The 12,646-nt window shown below is 38.3% G+C and overlaps 1 protein-coding gene across 1 annotated transcript in view; it reads left to right on the plus strand.

The window, feature by feature from the left end:
* The first annotated feature begins 55 nt into the window (after positions 1 to 55).
* LTN1 (listerin E3 ubiquitin protein ligase 1) overlaps positions 56 to 12,646 on the plus strand; it is a 61,622-nt gene continuing 49,031 nt past the window's right edge. The window contains exons 1-6 of the mRNA XM_077760213.1: positions 56 to 183; positions 5,661 to 5,864; positions 6,368 to 6,466; positions 6,964 to 7,194; positions 9,982 to 10,034; positions 10,731 to 10,911. Coding sequence (XP_077616339.1) covers positions 142 to 183; positions 5,661 to 5,864; positions 6,368 to 6,466; positions 6,964 to 7,194; positions 9,982 to 10,034; positions 10,731 to 10,911 — 810 coding nt within the window. The 5' untranslated portion in view covers positions 56 to 141. The remainder of the gene's footprint in view (positions 184 to 5,660; positions 5,865 to 6,367; positions 6,467 to 6,963; positions 7,195 to 9,981; positions 10,035 to 10,730; positions 10,912 to 12,646) is intronic.

Genomic DNA, 12,646 nt, shown 5'->3' on the forward strand with positions numbered 1-12,646 from the left:
GATGGAGGAGAGGTGGGTGGCGGAAGGGGAGGGCCGGGGAAGTCGCTCCAGTCGGCTCTTTTCCGGCGCAGGGGGCCGGAAGTTGTGGCCCGGCCGTGTCAACCTGGGAGCTGCGGGCTGAGTGCGGCTGAGACCGCGACCATGGGCGGGAAGAACAAGCAGCGGACCAAGGGGAACCTGAGGGTGAGTGCGACGTGGCTCGGCCGACCGGGGAGTTCGCGTCCCGCAGCGCCTGGCTCTACCCCGCGCGCGGCCGGAGGGCGTGTGGAGCGTGGCGGTGGAGGCGTGTGTTTGCGTGTCGAGTGTGACCTCCCGGTTGTGTGTGTGCGTCCCCACGAGCGGGGTGTGTTGTCTCCGAGCAGATTTTGCGAGGGAAAAGATGTTCCATGCCAGAGCTGTCTCCGCCTGAGCACACGCCCCACAGTTTCTATTAAGAAATGGTTCCGTGTGTGTCTTAACTGGAGCGTTACCTGGCCTGGGCAGCGGGGGTTCGGGTCGGGGGAGTGGCGTTAGGAACAAGGGAGTTGGGTAGGAAGCATTTAAAGTGAGCATGGTGTGCGGGGCATCTCGGGTCATGTCGCTCTTTTGCTCAGAAACCTACGGGGTCCCCCGCATTCCTCGGGGGGTAAAGGCCAGATCCCCAACGATGGTGTGTACCTGGTATGTGGTCCGCCTTTGGCCCCTTCCTGTCTCTGGCACGGTCTTCAACTTCCTTCTCCTCGCTCCCTCCGTCCAGCCACACTGACCTCGTCACCAAGCCTTGACCTTGCCTGGCAGGCTCCCCAACGCTCTTTTGTTAGGTGGCTACAGATATTGCTGGAGACACCCCCTTGAGGTCTCGCATGATCGCCCAATTTTAAATTATAGCTCTCCCCCACTCCCTGTGCTCCTTTCCTGCTTTGTCTTACTCCTTTGCACTTACGACTTCTTGCTTCACTGGGATGTAAGTATTCTGAAGGCAGGTGTTTTCATGAAGGCTGTTGTTCTAGGAACCTCGGACAAGGATTGGCATATAGTAGACACTCGCTAAATACTGTTTAAAGAAGACCCACGAGTGGATTAAACCTACGTGATTAGGGATTTCATAATGTATTTTTATGGTACTAGGTTTTGTTTTGGCACAGTCCGATTTTATGGGAGTGCTTTTTCCCTGTGTCTTATCAAATTCTAGTGATATCAGTACAACATTTTCTTAGATCTGCCATTTGATCTGTTTTTGGCAGGTAGTACCAACAATCATAGTAACTTGCCTTGTGCTGGTACTATGTTAAGTACTTTACTTGTATTCTCATTGGATTTTAATTTTTTTAATGTTTTTTATTTATTTCTGAGAGAGAGAGAGAGAGAGAGACAGCATGAGCAGGGGAGGGTCAGAGAGAGAGGGAGACACAGAATCTGAAACAGGCTCCAGGCTCTGAGCTGGCTGTCAGCACAGAGCCCGACGCGGGGCTCGAACCCACAAACTGTGAGATCATGACCTGAGCCAAAGTCGGACGCTTAACCGACTGAGCCACCCAGGCGCCCCTGGATTTTAATTTTTTTTTTTTTTATGAAAATGCTTTTCTTGTTATATTTTTAAAAATATTCCAAATATGAGGAAAAGTCACAAAAATATTAGAGTGAGAAGCCATATGTTCTTTACCTAGAATCACCAATTGTTAATATTCAGTTACACTTGTTTTCTCTCTCTAAATATATGAGTTTTGCTGAACCATATGAGAATTAGTTGCATATACCATGACACTTAACTCCTAAGTACTTCAGCACGATTATTCTAAACCAGTGCCATTCTCCTGTATAACCTTGAGCAATTACAACATGAGGAAAATTTAAGGTCAGTAAAATACTATTATCTAATAACATGGAACACTGTATCTAGATTTCTGTAGTCATTTCAATAATGTTCTCTATAACTTGTTTAAAAATATTTTTTAATGTTTATTTATTTTTGAGACAGACAGAGACAGCATGAGCGAGGGAGGGGCAGAGAGAGACGGAGACACAGAATCCGAAGCAGGTTCCAGGCTCTGAGCTGACAGCACAGAGCCCGACACAGGGCTTGAACCCACAGTCTGTGAGATCATGACCTGAGCTGAAGTCAGATGCTTAACCAGCTGAGCCACCCAGGCGCCCCACTATAACTTGGTTTTAGATATAGCATTTTAAATAACACCTAAGATCTAATCAAGGATCGAGTGATTCCATTTAGTTATCATTTAGTTCTAGGTAGTTTTCCCGTGGTGGTGTTTTTTTTTTTTCTTCTTTTTTGAAGGCAGTTCTTTTGTAAGAGGGACAGTTTGGAAAAGTCTAGGCCAATTATTTTACTTTATTTAGAATTGTCTAGTTGTTCCCTTGATTAGATTCAGGTTAAACAATTTTTGATAAGAGTGCTTCATAGATGATGTAGCATCATCAGTGGGTCAGGTGCACACGATGCTTACATGTCCCATGAGTGATATTTAATCACTTGGTTAATGTGATGTCTATTGTAAAGGTATCTTTTTCTACTGCCTATTAATGTATAACATAGGGAGTGATATTTTGAGACTGAGAATAACCTGTTCCCTCACAAACTTTCACTTAATTGTTTTAGCATCCTTTGTTGATTTCTTGCTGGAATCAATTTTAATGGTTTAAAAACTACATTTAATTTTGACAGTAACCCAAGTAAATGGCTTAGTTCCTGTTTTTTCATTTTAAAGATGATGGTTCTGAGACTTAGAGAAATTAGTTTACCTAAGATCATGTAGCCAGGAAGTTGCGTAGTTGAGAGTTGAACCTCAGAGTGATAGTCTTTCATTCAACAGAAGACTTTGAGTACTGAATGTCATGTGTTCAAAGATGATAGACAAATGTGTCTTGTTCTTGAACTGTTAGTTTGATGACAGACATATAAGTAAGCAAATGATTATAATATATTAAAGAATTATGATATAGGTATGAGTGGAAAGAAAACGGTAGAACAGAAAAAGAATGGTAATTGACCTGAGGGATACAAAGGTTGAAAACGAGTGTGTTTTGAAAGATGAGTAAGAGTTTGTAGGGCAGTGGAAAGGAAGAAACGGTTTTCAGGCAGAGAGAAGAGAGTACACAAATATAAGATTGTGAAGGGCATAACCTATGCAGAGAACTGTGAATTCACTTTGGGACTGGAACATACGTGGTGGCAGCAAAATTGGGAGAGGAGAGGAAGGCCTGTGACAAGGGAAGAAAAGAGTGTTGGGAGATGAACCCGGGAGAAGTAGAGGTCAGATGGTGAAAGATATTGTATGTTTTCCAGGGTTTAGCCTGTAAACTAGAGTCAGGATTGCCACCTCGAATACCTCTAGAATATAGACACAAAGGAATGAAGTAGGGGGTCACCTAGGTGGCTTAGTCAGTTAAGTGTCCAGTCTAACTCTTGGTTTTGGCTCAGGTTATGATCTCACAGTTGGTGGTGAGATCAAGCTCTGCCATCTGGCTCTCTGCTGACAGCGCCGAGCCTGCTTGGAATTCTCTCCCTCTTTGCCTCTCCCCTGCTCATGTGTGCATTCCCTCTCTCTCTCTTAAAAAAAAAAAAAAAAAAAAAAAAAAAGAATGAAGCATGTGTAGTATAAGAAAATTAACTGCCAGGAATAAAATCAAGGTTTTTAATTTTTGAACTGGGTATAAGCATTTAACATACAGTAGAGGAAGTAACAAGAAACAGTAACTATAATTTAAACTGAAAGTAAACATTGAATAAAAGATACAATTAGCCTATTTTAAAAATTACTTGTTACTTTACTATTGGAAATTGGAAATCTGATACCTTTTCTTCACCCAGTTACCTCTAGCAGCTCTGGTGTTTCAGGTCAGTTCAGAATTTAGCCTTGACTCTTTTAGCTTTTAGCACTAACTAGGTTTTTAAAATATAATTTCATTATTCTGCTTTATAATAAAACTTTATAGATGGTATTATAGATAAAATTCTGATGTCCTAAGGTCATCATAGTTTTCAAAATTGTATTATAATTCACTAACTTCCTTTGTACCTCTTTATTCAAGTACCAGTATTGAGAAAGGCAAGCTGAATAATGTTCATTTTAATAAAGTTCCAAAATAGAGAACCTTTTTTGAAATTAGTCTTAAATGCTACTATTTTGAAAAAAAAATGTAATTCACGTTACCGTTTTCATTTCTGGTCATTCATTTCAGTTTAGAAACTGGCCTAGATTATTCCTTGATAGATGAGTTGCCCAAACACAATTTTGCTAGGTATGAGCAAATTGAATCACACATTTGGATAACCCTTTCAACCAGTTATTAAAAAAATTTTTTTTAACATTTTATTTATTTTTGAGAGACAGAGTGAGACAGAGCACGAGTGGAGGAGGGGCAGAGAGAGAAGAAGACCCAGGATCTGAAGCAGTCTCCAGGCTCTGAGCAAGAGTTCAGCACAGAGCCCAGTGCAGGTCTCTAACTCAGGAACTGTGAGATCATGATCTGAGCCGAAATTGGACACTTTACTGACTGAGCCACCCAGGCGCCCCTCCTTTCAACCATTCTTACAGAGAGGTCAGGAACAGGTGAATTTAGATGGGTTGTAATGTCATCCAGGACATTGAACTGAGGCATTTTTCTGTTAGATAACAATGTATATGTTAGTTTCTTTAGTGTGTATGTGTGTGTATATATATATATATATATATATATGTCACAATCAGTCCATTAGCTTTTTGTACTAGGAAGCTACTATATTGTGTATTGATTTAAGAAACCACAGGCTATGGTTCAAAGGACTGTATCATATATTCTGACCATTGTATTCATTTTGTGTCCATAGTAATATAATTTGTAACCGTTATAGCTCAAAGAAGTTAGAGTAACTTTGGGTGTGTGGAAATGAGTGTGTCTGCCTTTAAGGAACTCCTGGTCTTAGAAATAGCTATCATTAGATTGGTCCCATGGTGGTGGTTTAATAAATGTTTGTTGAATGGATGAATGAAAAGATGTAATTCATTTATGAATCAATTTTATAGCATTACGTAGTACACATTTGTGTGTATGTATACTCTCAAATTTGGAAATTAATTTTATAATAGTATTTATTCTTACCGTATGTGATGCATTCTGAGTTTTAAAATTTTTTTCTATTTTTTTGAAATGCTGTCATGATCTTAAGCCACTAATGGATTGTATCCAGTGTAAATAACATTGTTCTGATGTTTAGCAAACCAGGAAATAGTTCCTAGGATTATAATTGATAGGTTCTTAGTGATGGGAACATTGCAGTGGATGAGATCTTAGGCTAGGAAGTAAAAAGTTCTTGGGGCACCTGGGTGGCTCAGTCAGTTAAGCTTCTGACTCTTGATTTCAGCTCAGGTCATAATCTCATGATTCATGAGATCAAGCCCTGTATTGGGCTCTGCACTGTTAGCACATAGCCTGCCTGGGATTCTCTCTTTCTTTTTCTCTGCCCCTTCCCTGTGTGTGTGTGTGTGTGTGTGTGTGTGTGTACATGCATGCTTGCTCTCAAAATAAATAAATTTAAAAAAATTTAAAAGGAGAGGCTTTATTAAAAAACAAAACTTCTCCAATAAAAGCTTGTTCTTCTCTGGGAATTGTGAAGGACAAGAACTCAAAATTAAGTTTTGAACTCTTCCTGCACTCTGACTTTGTTCTCCCAACTTTCTTATCAGCCTTCAAACAGTGGCCGAGCCGCAGAACTCCTTGCCAAAGAACAGGGAACGGTGCCTGGATTTATTGGTTTTGGAACATCACAGAGTGACCTAGGTTATGTTCCTGCTATTCAAGGAGCTGAAGAAATAGACAGTCTTGTAGATTCTGATTTCCGAATGGTGCTGCGGAAACTTTCTAAGAAAGATGTCACAACAAAATTAAAAGTAAGTTTTATGTTTTTTTTTTTTATAAAAATGATCAAGAAAATTCTTTTGTTAGAACAGCATGTCAGTTGGTATATTTTATGTGAAGAAAAACGAGCAATCATTTATCACTAATAAGTTCTTTTACAATTGTCCTTTTTTCTGACATGTAGACTTAAGTTTAGTTTACCTTTTATCTTCTGGATTATAAATTAGTTTGTTCTTGTGCACTTATTTGAACCACTTTGGAATTCTAGCTGTACAGTTCTTCCCATTAGAGAATGTAATTTTGACCCTGTAACATTAAATTGAGTTTTTTGTTTGTGTACATCTTATTTTTTTAAAAACTTGAGAAGTTTCTGTTATAGCACGCTGAAGGAACTCTTCAAATTGGTCCCGTATGGCACAGACAGAAGTAACACATTCTCCTGTTACGTAGACTAAGTTTCTAGCATAGAAAAGATACAATGAATAGCCATTATTATGGCTATTGATGCTTAGTAATGTTGTTAATTTACTTTCAGGCTATGCAGGAATTTGGAACCATGTGTACAGAGAGAGACACAGAAGTTGTAAAAGGAGTTCTTCCATACTGGCCAAGAATTTTCTGCAAAATTTCACTTGTAAGTATTAAAGACTTAACACTAGCTTATTTTGTTGTACAGTTTTTGCTTGAAGTCATTACATTTACACCATTCATTTTTGGTGAGGGGTATAAAATGGTATGTTGGTATTGTTATGCACATTGGATCACATTAGGTTGTATAATGTGTATTGGAAGTTTGGGTTTTCAAGAATTACGGGATTACTAGAGGATTACCTAGATACTTTCTGGTTGTAGTAAATTGTGACAGTTTAACTTCTTTGTGTTTTTGCTGGAAAATAAGAGTGAATTGCTTAATATTGAAGGCCTAACCTTGAGTCTATCTTGAATAGTTTTTATAAAAACTTTGTGAGGGGGAAAGGGAAAATTGATCAATTTTTTCACATAATTATTAATTTTAGTTTAGTTCTGCACATAGGTGAATTCTTATTTATGGGTCATCATGGCATATCTGGCAATGTCTGTGTTTGTTTTTATGGGCTAGAGCTATTTTAAACCGTATTATATTTTCAATAGGATCATGATCGCCGGGTTCGAGAAGCCACACAGCAGGCTTTTGAAAAGCTTATCCTTAAAGTAAAGAAACACTTGGCTCCTTATTTAAAAAGTTTAATGGGCTATTGGCTGATGGCTCAGTGTGATACTTATACACCAGCTGCCTTTGCAGCAAAAGATGCCTTTGAAGCAGCTTTCCCTCCAAGCAAGCAACCTGAAGCCATCGCATTTTGTAAGGATGAAATTACAAGTGTAAGTTCTTGGAGCGATTCTGTATCTTTTCCTCAAGTATTTAGGGGATATGAGGCATATTATAATGACAGCTCTTTTGCCTGGCATTATGAAGGAATGAGTAAGTGAAATATTTCTAATGGAAGATTGCCTTTTAATTTTTTTTTTTTTTTAACATTTATTTATTTTCGGAGAGACAGAGAGAGACAGAGCACAAGCGGGGGAGGGCCAGAGAGAAAGGGAGAGACAGAATCCGAAGTGGGCTCCAGACTCTGAGCTGTCAGCACAAAGCCCGACGTGGGGCTCAAACCCACAAACCGTGAGATCATGATCTGAGCTGAAGCCAGATGCTCAACCTACTGAGCCACCTAGGTGCTCCGAAGATTGCCTTTTAAAAATGGTGTTTAACAAAATTGACCATTTTTGATTTTTAACATAATTAGCATTTTGGATTGGATCTTTCTAAGTTATTTAAGTTTTTTATCTTTAATTTGTAAATCGTAATCATACTACCTAAAAGATTTAAGTATATGCGTTATGTGACAATCTGAAAAAAGATTATGTCTAAAAAGTAAATCTAATTTTATTCTCCCCCATATTTCCATATCCACACATGTATACAGATATACTTCAGGGGTGCCTGGGTGGCTCAGTTGGTTGGGTGTCTGACTTCAGGTCAGGTCATGATCTCACAGTTCGTGGGTCAAGCCCTGCGTCAGGCTCTGTGCTAACAGCTCAGAGCCTGGAGCCTACTTCGGATTCAGTGTCTTCCTCTCTCTCTTTGCTCCACCCAGACTCATGCTCTGTTTCTCTCTGTCTCAATAATAAATAAACATTACAAAAACATTACAGACGTACTTCATTCTTTTTGTTGGCTTTCTTACATTCCTTTGTACAACTGTGTTTAACTCTTTTGTATTATACATTTGGGGTTTTCCCTGTTTTTTATTATAACAGATACTGCTTCAGGGAATATTCTTGAATAGATTTCTTTATACCCTGTGGGAATGATAATAGAATTTCTAGTTGGGTCAAAGGATAAAAACATTTAAAAATATTTTTATATTGATAAATTGTCCTTCAAAAGGCCATATAAATTTATATTGTCATTAACAGATATGAAAGTTTCTCCAAAACTTGGCCAGTGTTCTTGCAACTCTTTGGAAGACTGATATCAGCCATAACTTATGTGGATTTCAGTTTGTATCTTATACTGTCTTTCATTTCTTTCCTCTTTATCTGTTATTCCTAATATATGGGCTGGAAAAGCCAGACAACTGAGCTTATTAGTATTCTCTCAAGAAGTAAAAGTAGACGGACTGTGAATGATGGGGGGAATTGAGGATTTTAAAAAATTCATGCTGACATTCATTCCTTTATTTAGTACTTCTGTGTTTCCATAGCAGCCTGTGTACAGTCTTTTTAAACCATCATCGCTCCTTTCAGTCAGCCGGCCTCCCTGTGGCTTCCCTTTATATTTACAAGTCTAGATTTCGTATCCTGGCCTATAGGGTTCTGCATGGTCTGGTCCCCACTTAACCAATCTGATCTTTTCACCTAACACCTGTACACACACACACACACACACACACACACACGTGCATTCTCGTTCCCCATTTAAGTTCTTGTTTCTTCCATTTTTCATTTTTCAAGTTTACCAAGTTTGTTTTTCTAGGGAGAGGGTTTATAGTTTTAATGATATTCTCAGAGGGCGTTCTTTAACCCAAGAATCATTGGTATATTTGAAATACCAAGTGATAAGTGTTGTGAGAGTAAAGTGTCATGAGTTTGGGTACTAAGAGTTTAAGAAAATGGAATTTGAGACAACCAATTTGGCTATTCATAGTTTTTTGTTTGGTTGGTTTTTTGTTCTTGGCTTCGTTATGGATGGATAACATCATTGAATATATGGATTAGTTACTGCATTATTTTCCCTTTAGTTGGTTATGTCACAGTTCCTTACAGATACGGGGCTTGAACTTTCCTAAGTTCAAGATCAGTTTTTTAGAGAGGGGTTAGGCCCATGAGACCAAAATGTCAGATTTACAGGCATTATGTCATACTGTCTATAAGAACATGAGCTCTGGGTCATACCATTGGGGTTCTGTCAAATTCTGCTGTTACTTATGCATATGACTCTGGGTAAGTTTCTGTGTCTCCATTTCTTCATCTTTTAAAGTAGAAATTAACTTGTACTTCATCGAGTAGTCGTGAGGATCAATTTAGTTAATGGATGAAATGTGCTCACAGCAATACCTGGCGTGTGGAAAAGTTCAGTAAATGTTAGTTATTGTAGTTGCTGATAAAGGGGGTACTGGAGTAGTGAGTTCCCTAGGACTGCGTGCTGGAAGTAGACACTCACCCACTTTAAAGTCCATCAGGCTTTCCTCCCTGATGGACCAGAGTACAATGTGTATTCTCCCTTATTATGGGCAGGGAGGCACTCAAAAAGAGAGGAGAGGAAAACAGCCTGAATTTGTCTTTCAAACTTACTAATCAGGAATTCTACTTCACTGTTGCGTACAGGAGGAATGGAGAAACGAGAGCAGGAGTAGTTAGGGAAATATTCTTCTAGATGGTTATTGGAGATGTTCAGAAGAAGTACCCTCTCCTTACCCCAGTCAACCTTGGGGATTGATAGGGAAAGAAAAATAGGTAAAATTTAAACCTTTTAGTTTTGCTCCTTATTTTGCTACTTTTGTGGGGGAAGAGATAGAAGCTTTTAGGTAAGATGAGGTTAATACTCTAACTGTTCACTATTGACAGTTCAATAAAGCTCAAGGCTATGGGATTTTTCCTCCTCCGTAGGTGCTGCAGGATCATCTTCTAAAAGAAACACCTGATACACTCAGTGATCCACAGTAAGTTGTGTTACATCGATGTAACTCATGTTAAGGATTTGTTTTGCTCAGACGTAGTAAGATGGTAATTTCAATGTGACATTTTTGAAAAAGCAATTCTAAAAGTAGACATGAAAATACTTAATATAATGCTATGTGCCAGGGGCTATTTTAAGTGTTTTTACTTGCAAGTGTCCTGCTATTTAACTTGAATTATTGTTTTACACGTTTCATTCTTTAAAAAGAGATATTTTTATGTTTTTCCCACATTTATCTTCTGATTGTCCTAGCAGGAATCATTTTAAGGTCTGGTTGAATGAATTGAAGAACTCGGAATAGTTCTGTTGAAAGAGTGGTAAAATCACCCATTTACTTTTGTGTACTAATCAAACTATTAGGAGCCCCTAAGGGCAAGTAACCTTAGAGGCACTGATACCCATTCCCTAGAATCATCCTATTACTTGCTACTGAGAGCAGTATATTGCCCACTTTTTTCAAGCCACAGCTTTTCACCTGCTTTCACTTGTATTAGTTGAAAAATATGTGATTAAAATTCTGTGTATGTTTGAATTTTAAGGGATGAGGGTTGGCACAGTAAGAATAGAGTATAGAAATAAAAATAAAGCAACTTTGGTAGATATTTAAAATAGAAATGCCAAGTATGTAATTGGGCTTATTCTCAATTCTTATATATATTTATTTTCTTTTCACATCAAGAACGGTTCCAGAGGAAGAAAGAGAAGCTAAATTCTATCGGGTTGTAACTTGTTCCTTATTGGCATTAAAAAAATTGCTTTGCCTCTTACCTGATAATGAGCTTGATTCTCTGGAGGAGAAATTTAAGTCTCTTTTATCACAGAATAAATTTTGGAAGTATGGAAAACACAGTATACCTCAGGTATCTTAATCTTTTACTGTAAACATCTGTGATTCCTTGTTTCCACCCTGATCTTGTTAGTTTATGTTTGTGTTTTATGCTTATTGTTCATGTTTAAAACTCCACAAGCATATCTTTGTGGTTGGACTGAATTGCCTCTTTTACTGTAGTGTTATTTTTTTTTCACTTTTTAATTTAGTTATTTAGATTTCAGATTCAGAGTGGTATTATAACACTGTTCTGTTCATGGTACTTTAAAATTGTTGGTATGTGTGAAGCTCTTATAACTTAATGCATTTTTTTCTCTTATGTTTCTGCCTCCTTCTCCACCCTCCACTTCTACCAGCTCACCATTCTACATGTGCTTAGTGTATGTCCTTTTGTGTGTATTGTTGATTCTTCTTGTCCATGGTAATTAGCTTATATGAAGAACCCATGAATATTGATTAAGTGAATACTGTAGCATTGCTCTTAGGGGAAATATAGGATTGGTGCCTGTGAGTGTCTGGTCACATTTTTGTCAGTTCATCAATACGTAACCTTGTTTTATGTGTATCTGTTTAAAGACATCTTATTGAATAGATATTGTTGATTCATTAGCACTGCCATAGACAGCAGCACTAGAAGTCATGCCTGAATGAAGCTTAAACACTTTTTTTTGTTGGGCACATCACAGCTTTTGGAATGTATTTTTAAAAAAAATTTTTTAAATGTTTTATTTATTTATGAGAGAGAGAAACAGCATGAACAGGGGAGGGTCAGAGAGAGAGGGAGACACAGAATCCGAAACAGGCTCCAGGTTCTGAGCTGGCTGTCAGCACAGAGCCCAACGCGAGGCTCGAACCCACGAACCGCGAGATCATGACCTGAGCCGAAGTCGGACACTTAACTGACTGAACCACCAAGGTGCCCCAAGTTCTCAGTACTTTTTTACAAGTACTAAACTACTTTAAATCTATCGTGTTCTTATACAAGTGTTTGATCATGCCTTCTAAATACTATGTAGGATTAAGAAATTTGCATCTCTTCCATTTTACCTCTGCATTCTCTCAGTGATAGATTTCCTCCAACTCTCTGCTGTCACAGACTATGCAGCAGTGAACGTCTTCATTCATGTGCCTTCAAATCTGCAAGGATTTCTTTTTCTGAAATTCTCTTAGCTTTTGAATTGCTGAGTCAAAGAGTATATGCCTACTTAATTTTCTGAGTGGTGCCAGATTGCTCCCTTAAATGGCTGCATTACTCTACACTCAACCATCATTGCCTGATGAGCCCTGTGTATCCTTATATCCTGGCCAGCCATAGGCATCCTTCAGTTCCCTAATTTTTATCAGTCTAATAGGACTTCAAATGATATGTTTTTTCACTACCCTGCTAACTAATGACTTTTAGGATCTCTCTATAAGCTTTTAAATTTTGATGTTTCTTCTATAAACTACTTGTTTATGTCTTTCTCCCCTTTCTTTTGAAGTTTTTTTTTTATTTTACTGGAGTTCTTTGTGTATCCTAAATACTTGTCCTTTTGTCGTTTTTAGGCATTGCAAGTAATCTTCCACTTTGTTACCTTTCCTGTGTCCTCTTTAGAAAGACATTGTAATTTTCATGTAAAGTTATTGATTCTTCATGTGTAGTGAGCCAGTATTCCTAAAAATCACCTAGTGAACTGTTCATTCTTTCCCTATTGATTTGTGGTCCTGCCATTATGGTACATTAAATTTCCATATGTTCATAAGTTTGTCTTTAAACTCTGCCTTCT

This window comes from Crocuta crocuta, unplaced genomic scaffold, assembly GCF_008692635.1.
Source record: "Crocuta crocuta isolate KB4526 unplaced genomic scaffold, BGI_CrCroc_1.0 scaffold369, whole genome shotgun sequence".
Taxonomy (NCBI): Eukaryota; Metazoa; Chordata; class Mammalia; order Carnivora; family Hyaenidae; genus Crocuta; species Crocuta crocuta.